The sequence below is a fragment of the Aspergillus flavus genome, chromosome 2 (assembly GCF_009017415.1).
Source record: "Aspergillus flavus chromosome 2, complete sequence".
NCBI lineage: Eukaryota > Fungi > Ascomycota > Eurotiomycetes > Eurotiales > Aspergillaceae > Aspergillus > Aspergillus flavus.
The window spans coordinates 2324545-2343847 of NC_092409.1; the positions used below are offsets into that span (position 1 = coordinate 2324545).

The following is a 19303-nucleotide window of genomic DNA, read 5'->3' on the forward strand; positions in this document are numbered from 1 at the left end:
TATACCCGCCCCTATCCATCTTGTGCTCATCTGCCAGCAGTGTCTGCAAAAGCCTTCCAAGCTTGGTCCAAGGAGATGGGGGGCGTCTGGTTTATAACAGAGTATAATTGCATGCTGTCTTTCAACCCTCCCAGGAGCGCGAAGACAAGAAAGAACGAAAGAAAGTCGAAAGCCAACATGATGTAGAATTACATTCCCTGTGCTCAACCGGGTATCAACCTGGAAAGCTGCATAAGCGAAATGGCATGACACCTGAGCATCAGCGTGGTCACCTACCGCAGCATAATGCTTTCATCACTTTCTGAACGAAAGTGGGCTGCGGCTCATTGATCCCTTGAGCGCCCGGGCCTTGCTGGCTATTCTTCGTCGGGTTGGCTGGGCTTCCCATGCGACCCGGAATATTTGCGTTCGAGTTCTGGAACTGTGCCTGAGTGGACACCGTCGGTGTAGTTTCCATCCCCCCGCTCTGGCGCTTCGGTGGCATCCCGCCTTGGACGTTTTGCCGCTCGCGCGTCTTCCCCGCTCCCGGCTTCGCCGGAGAAGGGGGCGGGGGCTGCGCGGCGTTTAAACGGTCTGCTGTCACACCGGGCCTCTGGCTGCTGCGTAGCTGCTGAGCATGGAGCTCACGAGCAGACGAATTGGGAAGTGCATTGTTGTGGAGATGCTGCTGGGACGAGTACGACTTGTACTCCCATCCTCTTCCGTTGTTGAGCTTCATCCAGTCATATTCGCCGTCTTCGACCTCTCCTGCATTTTTCAGGGCTTGCGTGAGCAAGTCCCTCAAGTAGTCGTAATCAGGTGTGTCTTCGAACCCAAGGTTGCGGACATAAGTGAGGTACTTCGTAAACTCTTCTAGAGTTCAACGGTCAGCATGACTGTGCTAAAGCAGAAGGGAAAAATATCGGTGAATAATACCAGGAAATCCTTCGCACAGGTCCTTGATCGCAGTAGTTTGTTTCTTCTCGCCAATCTTCTCGTACTTCTGCTTGTTCGTCGCGGCTTTCAGCCCTTGCCATGGCAGACCTCCTCTCAAGAAGTACATGAAAACGTGACCCAAAGCTTCCAGGTCATCTCTCCGGGACTGCTCCCGGCCCAGGTGGGTGTTGATACTCATGTAGCGGGCTGTACCGGACAGCGACTTTCGCTCACGATAAGGGATGTGTTGCTTCGTTTTTGGATCACGGTATTGCTTGGCCATACCAAAGTCGACGACATGAATGACGTTGGCGGCCTTGGAATTAGGGCGGCCGATGAGGAAGTTGTCGGGCTTGATATCACGGTAGATCAGATTTTTCTCGTGAATCGTTTGGACGCGAGAGAGCTGAAGATAACTGTTAGACATTATGCATATAAGATAGTCGGTACACGCACCATCTGCTTAGCCACCATCACAACTGTCTTTGTCGAGAAGCGACGATTACAGTGATCGAAAAGATCCTCAAGACTCGGACCAAGTAGGTCGATAACCAAGATGTTATGTAGACCCTCCTGGCCGAAGTAATAGACATTGGGAATGCCCGCTGCGTTCAATCAGAACCACGTCTTCTATTATGAGTATACTCGTTCAGTACTTACGACATCCGACCAAAATCTTGTATGTCCGATACTCATCGCGGAGTTGTGGTGCATCACTTTTCCGTGGTTCCTGGGTTTGTCAGTATGTCGGATCTCCAGCTCCTCCATCGAGACGGTGCACGCACGAATTTGATGGCCACTTGCTGATTATTCAAAAGGTTCGTGCCCTCAAAGATTACACCGAACGATCCTTCACCAATTTTCTTTCCCACCCTGTAGTGGACACCCACCACGTTGGACGACGACGATGACATGGTTGCAATGGGTATTGGGTGACGGTAAGCGGAAGGCTGATTTCACCAAGGGACAGTTGGGTCAGGAGACTCGATCCGCAGGCTCGGCACGTGAAAGACTAGTCTGCGAATAGATCGAAACAGTCAGCAAGGTAACAAGGGGAACGTCGATTAACACCGATCGACCGGAATGGGATGATTATTTGCATTGGAAGCAAAAGAAAGGGAGGAGAGGCTCACAGAAAGCCTGTTTGCAATCTAGACCATTCATTCACGAGTTTGATGTATGCTGGAACCGGCACAACAAGACGGGGGCAACGGGCGGAGGCAAATCGACGGCTATCCGAAGAAGTCGCACTGATAGTATCAGGCGAAGAGATAATTGTATACCCTTTGGAAGCGGTTGATGGGGGAAAAGTCACGGAAGTGAAGTACAGGCAATTATCTCCGGTAGGCCGACAGTCGGAGCTGCAGGTTGACAGTTTAAGGTGCGCTGTGGAAAAGGGAGGATCGTAAAAAGAAAAAAAGTGGGTTCGGTCGAGGAAGGCAAAAAGAGGAAAGAAAAAGGAAAATAATTAAAAAGTGAGAATTACTCCCTGGTACTCACCAACTGCGTCGCAGTACGATTAACCGCACTGAGCAGTGGTTTGAAAGGATTGGGAGAACGGAGAAGGGAAGGGGAAGGAAGAAGGGTGAGGTTCCAAAGAGTAATGGAGGACGAGGGAATGGGGAGCGATGGGGAACTATGAGTGGATAGAACGGACTTTAGGTGAATAGGGAACACACCAGTGGTATGGACACCTGAGCCTACGGGGAGAGGGAAAAATTAGGAACAAAAAAAAGAAAAAATGAGGCGGAAAGAGGAGGAAAGTCAAGAGGGAGGGAAGGCGATGGTTGGACGACGAGCGGGCGACTTGTCACTGGTCCGTCGACTTCGTTCCGTACCTGAAGGCTGAGGTACCATTCAACTTCCATACATTACCCGGCTGCCTGCCTTGAGGGTTAGCGCGTATGGGAAAGGCAGTGTCGGTATTGACTAGCGGAAACATAATCTCTGAAGATCCTTTAGGGGAGAACCGTGGTAATTTTCAGAGATCCCTCAATCGTTGTCATAGTATATACTAGGCACCATACATCTACCAAGTACAGGGAATACAATTTCGAACAGGACCTACGGAGTGTACACCAGGAAAAACGTCATCAGCATCTGAAGAACTGCGAAATCAAGACATCGCCAGGAGGAACAAGGAAAACAGGGAATTCCGTATGGGACCTCGACTCGCCCTAGTACAGGGACTGGAGTCACTGGACTGTCTTAGTGGCTCCCTTAGCGCTCGGGCTGTTGGGCGATGAACGGTTGAAGCCCGGACACTAACTTCCTAGGGAGATAGTAAGTGGATTTCGGGGTCGTTCTGGCCAGACTGGCAGCTAAGATTCCAAACGGGGAGGGATTAGCTCGAATACATGGGAATGGATGTATGTATGTATACGATCCAGGAACAATTGTTCCAGTCATTGTTCGTCGCGTGCTTCCCCATCGTAGATACCCAAGGATCAAGACGTCCATTACCTGGGGTGGAAATGTTACATGAATCTGGGGAACCCAGATCAATAGAAGATTTCAATTGAGAGACATTCATTGTGTAAGGAGACCCATGTGGATATGCGCAGGTTCCAACTGTTACTATGGTTACTCTTTTGGTTTTTTTTTTTTTTCATTTCCGTAATACCCTGTCGGCCTATGTACCTTTTACTACTAAGTAAATGATCCTCGGCCATGTGCAGGGTAAAATTCCCGTATGATACCCGTGATATAATACATACCTTACCTTACAACAAACCTTTCAGAGTTCAATTGGGGAGGGTCATTGATTGGCTTTTCATTTCCCATCGTCGTTCGGCCCCCTACCCAAAGGTAGTACCTCAACTTCGTACTGTACTGTACCACGGAGGACCACCCCTTCCCCATAAATAAATATCCATACCTACAAGATAAGCGAACAATCCAGGTGCATACTCCGTACATCTAACGAGAGCGGATTGTCCCTCGCTTTAACCTCAAAGTCTATAGCTGCAGGACAACATACATGTGTTAATTTTTTTTAAAGCCAGGTACGGAGATCACAATGCTAGCTGTCAACCAGCTCCTACTCAAAGCAGTCGTCGGCAGACGCGGACTAAAACGACGACTAGTTCATTGCTTTGCTGGCGGTGCCCCTGACCAGTCTATACCCTGCGGCATTTTAAGGATCAGTTTCTTTTACCGTTTTCATCGTCTATAGTACTACATGCTCCGAGGAATACTCAATAGTGGCTTTGTTCGCTTCTTTTGTCAAAAACATATTAACTCGATCGAACGCGCCGCTTCGATACTCACCCGCCATTCAGGGGAGCACATCGGCTTTTGAGCACGCGCCCTTTCGCCGGGTAGCTTAGATTTCCAAATTTGGGAAAATGGGACCAAAGCCACTCCTTAATCAGAAGGTGCCACTTTTTCTGAAGAGAAAGGGAAAAGAAAAAATTTGAAAAGAGAAGAGAAAGGAGAGAAGCACGACGAGCAAGGATGTCGAACCTCGGCGTATCGTTGAGCTCTGGAAAGAAAAAAGTTCATACCTAGTCTTCATATACAGGCATATACAGGTACACCACTCGTAGACCGTGTAAGACATATATCGCCCCTTTTCAAAGAGGACCCAGAGAGGTACTACTGGTAGTAGCCAGATAAAAATCACGCCACTAGGAACCACGGTCAGGCTGATTTTGGATCCCCCCCCTTCCCTTTAACCTGACCTACATTATTTATCAACACACGATTGATGGTCCGTGGTTACAACAGCCACACCGATCGTTCGGCAGGCATCGGTATTGCGAAGCGTCCTGTTAGTGGACAATCCTCTCTACTTCTATATCGAAGTCATCATGGGCGATCTCCCTTAACTTTCAATAAATATATGCCAGCTGAACCCCTAGAGATACTCCACCATGGAACATCCGCCAATGATTCTGCATTTGTGGCTCCGCGGGTTGTTGGTTCCCCATCCCACTGGACCATAGGAGCTCATTTTGATCTCTGGGAGTTTGAGAAATACATCCATAGTACATAATTTCTCTGTTGACAATTGGATTGATATTAATAATTGTATTGGTTTGCGGCGGTGCCGATTCTTACCCCATAAGTAGATCATCATAAGTTCTACAAATATATATATATATATATATAAAGGTCGCTCCTAAGCCACAAGAAGGGCTATGCTTTATCCACAAACCCACGATACCACGTATTTTCACCGTGATAGGTATCCAATAGACCTTATAGGAAGTAACATAGAGCGTCAGGAATATAATCTACGTCCTACCGGCGAAGGATGCATATCCTAGTCACTACAAAGCGCGGGGTCTTGGGAGACACCGTCAGTGCGTAGTGAATGGCGCTGTTGATTCTCTTGATATATCAACCAAGGAGTATAAACCTTGGTGATATGCATAGCAACAAGCGGCATATACAGTTGAACAGCCACCCAAAACATTGAAAAGCTCCACCTGACACGTAGGTGACCCACCAAACAGCCCTCGCATGTATTTTCTTGTAGGGCAGTGGTGCGCTTCCCGGCGGTTGAAACCCACACACCATGCCGCCTTGAAACGGTTCTACGTGGAATGGAGTGATTGGGCTGAGGCCTCACATCTGATCATGGTTTCTGCAGGGGCACTGCTCGAAGGTCTGATCCATTTGTAAAGTGTCTCATCGATACATGCCGCACGACGAGTGAGAGATGGAAAGTATAAGCTGAAGGTGGTCAAGATGAAACATCAACAACCCACGCCTGACTGGTCTGACTTGCAGAGTATTAATGCACCGAGATGAATATGACATCGCAACCATGAAACGTCCGGTATTTCGTAGAGTACTTTAATTAAGTATGACAAGTATTCCGTCACAGCTGGCCAGCAGGGATATCCTCCGCCTCGCTTCCAAGCTCATCTGCGAGAAGGTCTTGCCCGTCCTCCTCCTCACCTTCATCCTCATCGCCGTCCTCATCAGAGTCTTCCTCGCTGCTGGAGCCACTACCGTCGTTGCTATCATCGCTGCCGGGATCATAGTCTTCTTCGTCCTCATCTTCCTCGTCATCTAGCTCGCGCTGCGCCTTCTGCAGCTCGCTTTCTTCCTCAACAGGACCATCCGCATCCATAGCACCTTCCTCCCCAGTCTTCGCTCCATTAATATTATATCTCTTCGCACGTCGGGCTTCTGCAAGACTAGCATCCTGTAGACCGTGCTTCTTGATGTAAGCATCGATTCCGGCAAAGTCCGCCTGATCGATCATAGAAAACTCCAGTTCCTGCGTTTCATCACTCGAAGTAGGCCGAGCCACAATGTTAAGGTTGAAGGTTCGCTGGAGCACAGAGGTGTATGAGATCGAGTCGATGTTCTCGAAAGCAAAAAAAACTAGGGGCTTCTTAAATCCAAACAATATGCCGGTTGACAAAAAGAAGAGATAGCCTATAGTAGACAATGTGTTAGCTGAAGACAAACCAATATCGGCGTCCGCTGATGGCAACCGTACCTTCCTTACTGCCACGGAAGGCCTTGACATGATACGCTTTCTCTCCCTTCCGATGCGCCTCAGGCATAGCACTGACAAATTCCCTCTCATCTGGACGCACCACCTTTGTCTGCGATAGGTTCTCATTCAGCATTTGCCTTACAACATTCTCAGCTGTTTGCCCGTCGTTGCTTCCCATCTGTTGTCCATTGCCCGAGAATGCAGCCCTGGGAGGACCGTCATTGACCGTCCACACCATCGCCTCGGGGGCAGTTTCGCCCTCCGGTGGTGAATTTATGCCATCGCCATATTGAGGGATAATGCAGAAGTTGAACTGTTTCTGATTCTTTTCCGGGACAGGAAGGCAAAGGACATGTTCTGTATCGACCAACACAGTTAGCGCCAAAGTCATGGAGACTGGTCACCAAACTTACGTATTTTGTCCACGTGGATGCCAAACTCCACTGCCTTCGACGTCTGATTCCTTGCGCGAAGAAAACCGCGCCCGGCCGTAATCTCGAGTGTAAGCTTTTTCCGTTGCGGAAGAGCGAAGGAAATATCCTGCATATAGAATTGTAAGGGCGCATCGGCTTTCAAATCGCCTGGCGATTGTGCCTGTCCTGCAGTATCTCCATTCTGTAGCTTTCGTTTCTTCGCCGCAGGACCGTCTGTAGGCGTCTCTACAGGCTGAACGGGGGCGCTCGCATTCCTGACCAGCAGGCTGGAGGTATATTTGGCAATGTCCTCGAAGAGAGGTATATACTGCGGGGTAGTCCCTGTAAAGCCGTAACGGGCACCAGTCAATTCTCTTTGGCTCCTGGACCCGGGTCTGGTGTTGGGTTACGCACCGATCGCATCGTAGACTCGTTTCTTCAAAGAAGGTTCGGCGGCGAAAGCATCTTCAATGGCTGGAATCTTTTTCGTAGCCGATAAATTTATTGCGGCGAATGCCATAGTTGGGAAAGAGCAGCCCCGGGTTAACAAAGCCGAATATAATGTCTTGAGAAATGGGGCTGCGTGAAGGTTGTTGAAGGGAGAGATGGGGGATGGAAACTTCGGGCGCGGAGAGATGATGGATAAGAGAGATTGCGAACCACTCCCCTGGCGGTTGTCGACCAAAGATAGTCCAAACGCAATCGGGGGCTTAATAGCGACCAGTCATTAGCCCTATTGGCTCTTCAGAGACATCCCAATCTAACCAGGTTGCTTCCTTCCTCCGTAGATTCACTCTCAAGCCTGGAATGTAAGCGAAAACCTAACATGGTAATCTTATCTTATACAATCATATTCTATGCTACAGTGGTACATTTGTATACATCCAAGATTCAAACAAGTAAGAGGGAGAACAGAAATTATTCCTCTGGCACACGTCCCATCACACCTAAGCTGATTACGCTTTGTTCGCCACCTTTTCTTTCAAGAAATTCTCAATGAATCCGGCCGTTTGGTCGTCCATGAGCATATTGCCATTGGCATCCCTTCTCGCATCCAGGCGCTCCTTCTTCTTGGCCTGTATCATGGCGATCAGTTCACCCTTGGGTGTCAACAAAGACCTGCTTTGAAGGTACTCCTTTCTGTAATCTTCCATCTTCTTCGCCTCAACCCATTCTGGATCGTGCCGTGTACGGTATTTCGAGAACTTATTCCGGAGCTCATCCAGAACACTGGGAGGGAAGGGTGCATAGTGCAGCGATGGTGTCCAAGTCGGCGTTTCAACTTCCATGCGTAGCGTATCCCACTCTTCGTCATTCAAAACTGGAGGTTCACGGCGAGGCCATGGGATTTCGATATTTTCGCCGGAGATGTATCTGGTATGTCTGGGGGTTTCTGTGCCATGTTCCCGTTCAAGAATTGGCTCTCCACCGTGAACGTGTTCAACCAAGACGTCTCGTGTTTGTCCAGTAGCTGGATCGTCAAGGGCAACGACGAGGCGGACATCATCGATGGGAATCGGCAAGGCCATCGCGTTGACAGTGCCCTTGTTTCCGTATTGTGAGTTGATCCAACTGGGAAGGTGCACATCATTCTGCGGAATGTCAAGAGTCAGTCAGAGGCGAAGATACCATGAGGATAGTGGGTGTAACCGCAAAAACATACCATGTTGAGATCCCTCACGTTAACCGTCTCGTTGCTTGTATCCACACGGACAACCTCATTGATCTTGCCCTTATCCCGGCCCTTCATGATACACACTCGATCTCCCACGGCGATGTTGATATATTTCCTCCTTAGGTGCTTGGGGATAGGTGGTGGGTTCATTGCCTGGGGGCTCAGGGCACCGAACGATTGACCCTCAAATCCGGCATCGCGCTGAGGTGCCAAAGGCCCGCGGAGCCAGTCTTCTCGTCGTCGTTGCCTCTCAGCGCGGATGTTATCGAGCTCTATGCGGTTCAAAGCGAACCGCTGTCTCAGGTGGTCTTTGAATTCTTCACGCTCAGCATCTTTAACAGCTCGAACTGCCTTTCGCTGGGCCTGGTTTCTTGCCAAAGCCGTCCTCCGGATGACCTTCTGCATATTGAATGGTGCGGTACCAGCAATGGCTGAGCGACGTTCCCGCGGAATCTCTAGGGACCGGGTGATGCTCCGGGAGGGAAAATTGCGGCCGTCACGACCACGTGACCATATTGTCGCTCAGGTTTCAAGGAGCCAATGGGAAGATCCGATAGGGGTGCCTCCGTATTAGTAGATGTGGAAGTAGTATATGCATACTTCGATAAATAGTAATAGCACTGTACTCCGTACACCGTACACAAGGCATTTGCCTGGCCTTTGTCAGAATGTGCTGAACCACGAGAGTGTATGAAAAATGTATAACATGGCGCTTAAGTGATAAGTCGGAATCACTCATTGCGATATATCCGTCTACATTTTAACTAGGTTGCTGACTTGATGCGTTACCCCATATAACCAACACGGTAGTACCATATGCATACCTCTCGACATAGACATAGCATGTCAAAAAATATCAAAGGATGTGTTACCGCCAGGGACGTTTCATACGAGGGGGAAAAAAACAGGATACCTGTGTGATAGGGCACTTTGTACAAATTCGAAACATGAATATTTGCCTCTAGGGTAGCTTAGAGAACTGAATCTCGACAAAGAGGTAACGGCACCTTTCCGAGGTCTAGCCTCCCCCTACCTACATTTATGCCCTAGATAGGTCAGTTGAGTAACGTTGAGTGGCTTCTGGATCCTAGAAGTGAATGCTATGTTTGCAAGGACCAGAGTTACTTTTGCGCAGGAATTTTAGGGCCTGGATTCGAGAAATTCAGCGGTACTTCAGATATGCAGAACCAAGAAGAATGGTCTAGCCTCACTGCCGGAGAGTATGTCCACTTCAGCGCCACAGACTATCCCTTAGGTCCGGACTGCACCCACACAGGCATAAATGTATCACAGACTGCTTTAAGGCTTTGTTGTATGTCAACAAGGCCTTCTTGTTTTCTTTCCTTTTTGGGCTGGAAGCTTTCGATCGGGACTTGTAGCGAATTCCAGGGGAGTCCTGTCCTCAGCTAGGCTTTTCTGCAGATTCCACCTTCAGCTGAAAGTATGCATATGCAATCTTTACTGTGTGTGCAAGGCTGACTGGTCCCGATCATGTAGGAGTCGTAAGACGAGTCAAATCCTTCCTTGGCTTGCCTAGGGCACTGCTCTTTTATGATCAAGAGACAAATAATTTACATCACCCCCAGGAGCTTTCCCATCTAGCCTTGCAAGTACCCTGACAATTATGATGTCACGGGTGAAGAGCAAATGCTTGATGCAGTTAGACAACATATACAGGGGCGTGATCACCATTGATTGCGTCAGTCACATTGTCAGGATTCTTGTTGAGTGCTGCATAGGCTGTATGCTGCTATGCACTTTGGAATTACCATTGATTCGAAAAGTAACAATGCCGGCAAAGACAGCCCAATGAAGCCTCACAGCCAGTTAGAAAGGTGGATCAACCAGCATGGTTGCATATCGGACTGAGTCACAGCCGTTTCCCAGAGAAAAGATAGAGACAAAGATATCCGCACTTGCTGCAAGGCGTTCACTGCTCTGGGTTTAACCGTGGCTGAGGCCTTCCTGCAAGCCGGTAATAAGCGCAGACCTGGGTGGTGGCTGGTATGACCACCTGTGAGAATAGTTGACATTGGTTTTGTGGAAGCCTTCGCACTTGCAAGCAAACTGCCAGTAGAGGAGGAGAGGTTACCCCAGAGTAGTTTCATATGATGAACACGTGAGATGTATTAAGTTTGTATTGAATTGCTAGGACTAGGTGTACAGTATACTGGTTATGGTACTTTAAGGGGTGGGCGCAGCTAGGAGTGCACCGCCACGTATTGTACGGCGTACTCTTGTTTTAGGGGAAGGTCAACTCCCCAACCTGAGGGACCCATACAATTCTGATGTGATCATATGTACGGAGTATGCACATGTACTTTGGTCCGGTCTACTAGTACGAGACAAGCTCTATTCTTTACCGCAGGACCCGGGGTATTTAGGTTGAATGATGCCATTGAACAATAAACTTGCCTGATAAGAGCATGACTGCTTATCATCGATGGAATGAGAAGTTGCGATTATGACGATCAGGTCATGCTTCTTTCCCCTTTGGCCCATTATTCGTGAGCACAGTTTAGGATTATTTAGGTAAGTGTTTAGTACCACAGGTAGTATCGATTATTGCTCCCTAGGTATTTATGTATTTGGCGTTTCCGACTTTTGTCAAGCGAATCATGTCCCTAATAATACCTATAGGAGAACTAATATTAAGAATGGAGCCATAACCGATAAATCCGAGCATACAAGGTGTCCACCGGGTGTCTAGGCTCCGACTATAACTGAAGGATTGACGTGTCCACGCAATTAGTACTCCTAAGCTCGATTGCAACATGTAGTACAGATACCAGGTAAATGTGTATGTTATTCGGTGGCTGTTTAAATTCTGTTTCCATGATTGAATGCAACCAGTATTGGAACTGATAACATGTTAATGGTTCGACCATCAAGGGGATTTGGGATCTCCGGTGGATCGGGTCAATTAAGTGGGTGGGTGAAAGACTCCCGAGATAGAAAATTATCATTGGATTGGAAAGCTCGTAACTCAAAATGGCGTTGAAATTAAATTACATACCACTCGGTACTTCCTGCAAAGGCGGTAAGCGAAAGGAGTGCTACTTCCACACGGTACTGGAATTACAACCAATTGTATGACCAGCCACGGTGGCTTCAATTATGATGGGAAGCCGACAAAAAACTAGGCACCCAAGATACAACATGTGAACAGGGAGTGAAATAGAATGGTTCTGCATTGTGAGGAACAGAGGAAATTCCTGTTGCTTTACTTATGTCTTCCACTTAGAGAAGAAGAAGGATTCTTTCTTTCTTTCTTTTTTTTTTTTTTTTCTCTTCTTCATGAGTGTCGGATAGGATACAAAGTTCGCAAGTTAAATAAAGAAAGAATTTGGAAAATTAAAAAAAGGAAATGAAAAAAAAAAGTAGTAAGAGAAACAAACCCAGCACAGCCACATAACTTTTTTATCTGTGTAAAATATCGGTTGTTGCTAACCGTTTCAGCGCTTTTTAGTCTGGTTTTTGGTTACTTAGTCAACTTGGGGAGCCTCACCTGAAAGGCCAACCGGGGGAACCAAACGAGAGTGGAAGAGCCAACGCCGATAACCTTCGCTCCCATACAGGCCCGTTACCCTTTACTGTCTTCCACCACCCATCCATCAATCATCCTTCATCTTAAGCTCCCCTGGAGACTATCATCCCGTTATTGTCCTTTGACTGAACCCATATCCTAAATTTCTTCTCTTGTTCCCTGATTTCTCTCTCCCCCGACTCAAGCCATTTATTTCCCCTCTTAACCACTTTATTCTCTTCCCTCTCCCTATAATTTAATCAGTGCCGTTGCACCTGCACCGTATGTGATAACCCTTTTCCTCGGGCGCCTGACTTGTCCCTTTCTCAGCCTTCTAACCTCCTCTCCGCCATCCAACTTAACTCCCGCAACAGCTTCCCTTTCTTCCCCTCTTGTTTGCCACTCACCTCATTTGGAATCTATCCCATTTGATAATCCTAGTTTCCATCGTTTACTGATCCTCTTCACTTCAAGATGGCCGAAATCCGTCGCAAGCTTGTCATCGTGGGTGATGGTGCCTGCGGTAAGACTTGTCTTTTGATGTAAGTGTACCTCCATCCATACGATGTCTTGTGTCTAAACAAGAAGAGACTGCTGACCGGGACATGTTTTGCACAGTGTCTTCTCCAAGGGTACCTTCCCTGAGGTTAGTTCTCACCGGATATTCGACCCGACCTGTGACATCTCCCTATTCGACCCGAACGCGTCAAACTGACCCTTATCTTCTTCAGGTCTATGTCCCCACTGTCTTCGAGAACTATGTTGCCGATGTCGAGGTTGATGGCAAGCGTGTCGAGCTCGCTCTTTGGGATACGGCTGGTCAGGAAGATTATGACCGTCTCCGCCCTCTCTCCTACCCCGACTCTCACGTCATCTTGATCTGCTTCGCGGTTGACTCGCCCGATTCCCTTGACAACGTTCAGGAGAAGGTGAGTTGCTCTTGATTCTGCATCTTGCGAAGCGGAGAGATTCCCGAAAAGGGGGCTCCAACTGCGAAGAGAGTTGTAAGCATAACTAACATTGATTTCAGTGGATTTCCGAAGTGCTTCACTTCTGCCAGGGACTTCCTATTATTCTCGTCGGATGCAAGAAGGATCTTCGCAACGACCCCAAGACCATTGAAGAATTGACCAAGACCTCCCAGAAGCCAGTCACCGCCGAACAGGTACGTACCCCATAAACGTAAAACTGGAATATCTCTAATAGCCATGCTTTCAGGGTGAGGAAGTTCGCAAGAAGATCGGAGCCTACAAGTACCTCGAATGCTCTGCACGAACCAACGAGGGTGTCCGTGAGGTCTTCGAGGCTGCCACCCGGGCTGCTCTCTTGACCAAGACTCACAAGAAGAAGAAGGGGTGCACCATCCTGTAAACTAGTTTTCGTCTCCTTCACAAAAGGTCTGTGTTTAATGCGGAGATTATATGAACGGATAAGGGTCTCGACTATTTGGTGTTTTCTTTTACTCAGAAAGGGGTCCTCCGTTGGCGTGTTCCGATCTGTGCCTGGATGCGAGTGTGGATAAAGTTCAATCACGGGCACACGAGGTTTATGGGATTATCTGGCTATGCAGTTGGTCGACTTTCTTGTTTTGCAGACTTCTTCTATTTTATTTCTAGGGAGGCGTTGTCTTCATAACCTTGTGGGTTTTCTTCTCTTTTCCAGCTCTCCGTACGCCCACGAGGCGGTTCGATCACTATGGCAGAGGATGGCTATTTCGCTGGCAGGAAAACAGGGTCATCAATACCTGGATAGTGCAGATCGGAAATAAGCTATTGAGGATGGCGTTGTCTCGTGTGTGTCCCGTCAGTCAAGGATCTCCGGGAGGTTGATAAAGAAAGTCGAAATTTCGTGATACGATAGATGATTCCTATCACTTCGGATTTCCCCAGCAGAGTTCTTTATGCCTTTGTGTGTGTTGTTTTCGGTTAAGAGAATGCATGGATTCATTTTGTCTTTGGTTTTTGGCCAGTTCCAGTTCCTCGACGCTATTCCCTTGATCATCAGAGCCTTGATGGGAAACCAAACACCATCATCCCCAACTTATTATTTACTAATCAATGCACATCCTACTTCTTTGCGAATTTGCATCTGCATGGTTTTCCTGATGTCATTGTACCCTGTTTGCTATCTTACCCCCTGATACATATTTTCGTGAAATGCAACAAGCACATGTGTTATCCCCAAAACCTCGGGATTTGGTACCGACAACCTATCAGTAGAAATACCAGTAAATCTTGGTATTGCGTCCATTACAGGAAGAGGTGTCAACTATTGGTAAGATCGTACTATTGATAGTAACAAGTGGGCGGCCCGTTAGCATTAGCACCTTAGACTACGCAGGATTGCATTAGTCCCAGTGTGCCTAAATATGGAAGTGGCAGCTACCTCCTGTCCGTTAAGAGAAAGACGAATGGAATTAGACTGACACAGGAGAATCGAAGTGACTTATCTATCCTTAATATAGTTCCCTAGGTTGATGCCTTGAGAAAGGTGGTCCCTCTAGGTTCCATGTATTGTACTAGTACTACTGCTTCAGGGGTACTCCGGAGTAGTAAGACATGCACATACGTACTTCTATACCTTGGAAGAATAGGCAGCGCTTCTTCTTTGGGAAAAACAACTCAGTATGGAGTATTCATCTCAATATTACAACCTCCACGTCCTTCAGAAAAAAAAGTCAAAAAATAAAAAAGACAACCGTCATCGACATAGAGTGTATCTTTTCATAGAATCATCGGTTCAAATTGAGTAAACTTTCAATATACCGTCTTGCATCCAGCCCCAACCCCTCAGCCAACTTGGCCGGCCCCATATCCGATAGTCCCGGCGAAGACGCACCGCCTAGATCCCTGAAGAACCGAGTCCCGCTATGGCTGCGAGCGTGCGAAGACGTCGAGACATGGTCACTTGCCTTCCGGATTAGGAAAGCCTCCTGGCGAGGGTCGTCGGGGTGAGAGATGCTACTATCGTCACTGGTGGGTTTGTACGATGGGTCGGACATTCGGACCCAAACAATCCACCAGCCACGACTTGTTTTGCAGGTTCTTTCTAGTTCGAGCGGTCGGGATCGGGTTTCTATGTAGGTGCTCAGTAGGCGGTGGTGGATGTTGAGGCTTTCGACACGCGACCAGGGCGTAGCGCTGGGATCTCGCGGAGCTTCTAGAGGAGAGAAACCGAGATCAGGGATGTTGGGGATTGAAGAGCGGATTGTTAGATTCGTTGGGTCGTAGACAAGATCGTAGAACGGTAGATTCTCGGCTGAGAATCGTTGATTGATATCAACTGCATTTCCAGATACAGAGATTCTGGCTGCGGCGTTGGCAGGTGATGTTGACTTGCTGAGTGACCCTTGGAGAGGTTGTAGTTGATGGTGGATACTGTGATAGAGAGATGGGTCTGCCAGAGACGAAGCTTGAGGGTCGAATAGAAAAGTATAGATGAACGGTTTGTGCTGTTTCCTCGTCAGTGAATGCTTGGGAATGCGATGGAAGAGAAGCATGGCTTACTATGTAGACTACTGCTCGTTGTTGTATTGTGCCTGGAGATCAATCGGTTTTAGCACTGAGATCAACAAGAGTGGAGCAGTGTAAGACTGACCTGATGGATTATCTTCTGATGGGTTTGCCAAGTACATATGTAACGTCCTTTGGGTTATTCTATCCCTCGATTTCTTGATTGTTGGATCAGTCTCTAAAGACTTGCTATCTCTCTTCGCTTTCTCATTTTTTAAACCAATGAGAAATTTACCACGGCTTTCAGGTTTGGGAGGATCCTCAGGCACAGAAGGACTTTCTTCAGACCCTTCCTGACCATCTGTAGGTGGACCTGTCTGCTTGTTCGAGCTGGCTGAGTCGTCTTCTCGCTTCAACGCTTCAACGCGGGGATGTGCGCTGGGTGTCCTAGACATGCTCCAGGATGAACCGTATCCGAGCGTGAGGTATTTGACAAATGTACCTGTTGTCACACCCATCCAGTCACTGCCTTTATCACTTCTTGCAGGGGAGGTTTCGCCGCTTGATTGTAGGCTTACTCCATCAGGCCCTTGTGGAGGCTGTGTTGATTGTGTCGTCCCCACCACAAGTGGGCGTGGTATACCTGGAGAAAAACTGCCATCTGTGTCTCTAGATTGGGAATTTCCTCTAGCTTGTGTCATTGCATTTGCATCTCTTCTAGGGCGACCTCGTTGTCTCCTTCGGTGTTTTCGACGTCGTGGTGATGTTGGGTCTTCACCCACCCCATATGCGTCGATACCGTATTTGTAAATCCACTCCATCCACTGTGAGATGCGCACCACAGAAGACCTGGAGATGGTTCCTACACCTGAGAATATAACACCGTCTGATGGTCGAGGATATGTGTCTAAGCCAAGCCAGTGCGTTTCATCGTCATCGCGTGTGGTATCTGCTGATTTATTTGCGGTTGCAGCACTCTCACCAAGCGTATTCGGGTCACCAAATCGAGAGACCACTAGATCCACAAGGCCATCTGTCCGTGCCACGAAGTCTTCAAACACCTCCCTCTCCCCGCTTCCCCATTCTTCCTCGCCGACGCCAATGCCCAGCTCGCCGCCAGCAGAAAGCTTTATGCCATTATACACATCCACAGCAGGGTTTCCGCTTAGAAGAATATCCCAGTTCCAGGCAAATCGTAACCAGAAGTTCTCTAGGAGGGGGCAGAATGTGGACCTGCCAACACGTTTGTATAAAGCGTCAAGTGTGATATCATGATGAAGAAGGAAAATGGAATGCGCCCGGCGTAGTTGCTGAATCAGATGATGGGAAGGACACATCTCCCGCGAAGAGTAATGAGAGGAGGAGGAGGTCTCTGAAGCATCGTGCTGCGAAGAAGGTCCACTGGAAGAGTGGGTTGGAAGCCGAGTCAGGTCAATTGACTATAGCAATCTCAGTATCTTTCGTCATGGCATGTTCCTCAAGGCTAAGCTTACAGCTAAGATCCACCAATTCTTTTCGAGTTCATGCAGCACAATGAGCGACTTGTCAGTCTCCACGTAGTCGACTGCCTCTCCTTTTGAAAAGTTCCTATACCGATTGTTCAGTATAGTTCTGTTGGGTGTCAAAGCAGCGGTCCCCACCTGGCGAAGCTCACCATGCCCTGCGCCAGCCCTATCTGGCGCAGTCTCACATTCCACCCATCATTGGTTTCTTTGTTTTCATTATCAGTTGTAAAGCTTCCGCTCCGTCGCAGCCGATCCGATCTGGAAGTGTAAAAGACGACTTGATCCTGTATCGTTTCGTCGGTCGGTCCAAGGAGGGGGTTGTATATAGTTAGATATGCTAGCTGCGCCGGAACTACCGAAGCAAGATCGCTCCCTGACATCGCATCATTATATCGTGAACCGTAACTCACAGTCAGCCGGTGCAATGATCAAAGGTGGGGGAGTATATCGCTGATCGCCTTGGGATGTGATGCGGTGACATCACGTGCTAGTGTTTTCTAGTGTTCGGGGAGCTTTCCGGAGCTTTAGTCTTCGCCGGCGAAGTAGGTATGCTTTGGCAGCTCCCACGCCATGTTTCTTCCGCGGGGCCCCGGGGCGCTCTGTATATACAGAAACGCTGGAACTAGCCGATATTTCGCACATCGATTCTTTGCGACAAGGTCCTATGAGCCCCTCCGAATACTCTTTTGCGGCTCCGATGAGTTCAGCATAGCTTCCTTGAACGCTCTCCACAAGGAACACCTGGATCGACCAGATCGGATATCCTCCATTGATGTCGTTTGCAGACCGGGTAAAAGGGTTGGAAGAGGCCTGAAAAAAATACGCGAGGGTATCTAACCCCACAAGTTGAAAGAGATAAGGGACTAGACTTACGTTCCTTTCGATAGTCCCCATCAAAGCTGCGGCAACCGACCTTTCGCTCCCGGTCCATGAGATAGATACCTTCAGAGGATGGACGGTATTATAAAGACAATCTCAGGCCCCTGAAGTGTTACTGACTCTGTTAGCCACCTGTACTACCTGGGGGTCCCATCAACCTTATAGTAGCAGTATCCTTCGGTTTGTTTGTGCCTCCACGGATTCTCCATGGCGCAAAGTATGGGGGTCTAAATGTGCACCCTTCTTTGCTTCCTGAGTGAGTATAAGTAAACGGTCGAGAGTGTTATACCGGTAATTGATTGGTAAACAACAGCTTCCGTGGTCCCGCTCCGCTCCATCACACTCTTTTGGCTGGTAGAACTAGGACTGGGGTCACTTTGCAGACCCTGGATCTCAAGGATTTCGACCACGGGGTCATTCTACAGCAGACCCCGTCACCCGGATTCGAGATCCCAAATCCCGAGTCATGTACCGTACCTGAACTCTTAAACCTTGTTGCTCCTAAGGGAGCCGAGATCCTTGTCGACGGTATCCGAAAGGGCCTGTTTGTTCCTCCAGTACATGATGCCGGCTGGCGTTCGCCAGAAGAACATGAATCCCTGATACATGCAGCTAAGATCAAGCCCGAGGACCGCCATATCGACTGGGCAAATTGGACCTGGTTAGATATCAGCAGGCGGATTCGTGTACTGGGGCCTTTATGGAGCAAGGCTTTGGTAATCAATGATGCGACAGCTAACCCTTCGTCCTTTCAATACCGGCGGGTGATTTTCACCGAGATGGAGGAAGTTGAACCGATGAAAGGAAGCGAAGCGTATGCTGTGGTCCCAGGCCTACCCTTTGTGGACGGCGCTCATCCCATTGAGTCTCGACAAGGAAAAGGCGTCTACGTATTCACACAAGATGGCAAACTTCTCCGCATCAACCAAATGAAAGTTGAGGGCGAACAGAATGCGGACGCCCTTCGCGCCGCTCTCAAGGCGCGGATGGTTGGTGGTCGCACATTTTCCTCGAATGGCTCGGACTATACTCCATTCTACAATCCACTGCAATGAAGACACAAATGGGAAGGAAAAGTGCGCTTTTGACTGTACAACTGACTTGTATAATTGACGTCAAGATACCAATATAATTGTTAATGCTAGCCCTGCTTTGGCGCAACGCTGTTTACGTTTGTTTTTGCGGGACATCCCTAACCTTCAGTAGAAAACCGGATCTTGAAAACTTTCTATGGTTAAAGAAGGGGAGTGTTTACTAATGAATAGACATCCTTATGGCCGAGTTGGGATTCTGAATTGATTTAGCCCGTCACAATATCGAAAGAAAGAAGAAAGCGATTGTCTCGCCATTCCACTCTTGGTTCCGTATTAGTGCCACAGGTAAAGACGAGTCTTCCTAAATTTTTTTCACAATTGGCTTCTCATGTATACTTACACAGTTAAATACACTAAAAAGAGATCAATGCTGGCCTCGGGACAAC

General features: G+C 48.2%; 6 protein-coding genes across 6 annotated transcripts; 2 read left to right on the plus strand and 4 right to left on the minus strand.

Annotated features, from left to right (window-relative positions):
• Positions 1-268: 268 nt before the first annotated feature.
• F9C07_3108 (kinase-like domain-containing protein) lies at positions 269-1829 on the minus strand (the record flags this gene model as incomplete). Its single annotated transcript, XM_041289550.1, has 5 exons — positions 269-852; positions 916-1321; positions 1372-1520; positions 1576-1645; positions 1701-1829. 5 exons carry the CDS (start codon positions 1827-1829, stop codon positions 269-271), a joined length of 1338 nt encoding a protein of 445 aa, XP_041142579.1.
• A 3914-nt stretch (positions 1830-5743) lies between these two features.
• F9C07_3107 (putative negative regulator of DNA transposition) lies at positions 5744-7306 on the minus strand (the record flags this gene model as incomplete). Its single annotated transcript, XM_041289551.1, has 4 exons — positions 5744-6309; positions 6374-6730; positions 6787-7128; positions 7201-7306. The coding sequence occupies 4 exons, from the start codon at positions 7304-7306 to the stop codon at positions 5744-5746; spliced, it is 1371 nt and encodes a 456-aa protein (XP_041142580.1).
• Positions 7307-7742: 436 nt separating this feature from the next.
• F9C07_3106 (mitochondrial 54S ribosomal protein uL24m) lies at positions 7743-8866 on the minus strand (the record flags this gene model as incomplete). Its single annotated transcript, XM_041289552.1, has 2 exons — positions 7743-8378; positions 8450-8866. 2 exons carry the CDS (start codon positions 8864-8866, stop codon positions 7743-7745), a joined length of 1053 nt encoding a protein of 350 aa, XP_041142581.1.
• A 3595-nt stretch (positions 8867-12461) lies between these two features.
• Positions 12462-13358, plus strand: F9C07_2099652 (small GTPase superfamily; the record flags this gene model as incomplete). The annotated part of the gene is made up of 5 exons (XM_071508905.1): positions 12462-12529; positions 12606-12633; positions 12719-12916; positions 13018-13152; positions 13194-13358. The coding sequence occupies 5 exons, from the start codon at positions 12462-12464 to the stop codon at positions 13356-13358; spliced, it is 594 nt and encodes a 197-aa protein (XP_071363719.1).
• Positions 13359-13957: 599 nt separating this feature from the next.
• On the minus strand, positions 13958-17324 carry F9C07_2252363 (uncharacterized protein; the record flags this gene model as incomplete). Its single annotated transcript, XM_041289553.2, has 5 exons — positions 13958-15438; positions 15494-15525; positions 15585-16878; positions 16933-17026; positions 17080-17324. The coding sequence occupies 5 exons, from the start codon at positions 17322-17324 to the stop codon at positions 14719-14721; spliced, it is 2385 nt and encodes a 794-aa protein (XP_041142583.1). The 3' UTR covers positions 13958-14718.
• On the plus strand, positions 17146-19096 carry F9C07_1215625 (putative methionyl-tRNA formyltransferase family protein). The gene is made up of 4 exons (XM_041289538.2): positions 17146-17773; positions 17832-17902; positions 17952-18079; positions 18137-19096. Exons 1-4 carry the CDS (start codon positions 17515-17517, stop codon positions 18876-18878), a joined length of 1200 nt encoding a protein of 399 aa, XP_041142584.1. The 5' UTR covers positions 17146-17514; the 3' UTR covers positions 18879-19096.
• The last annotated feature ends 207 nt before the right edge of the window (positions 19097-19303 follow it).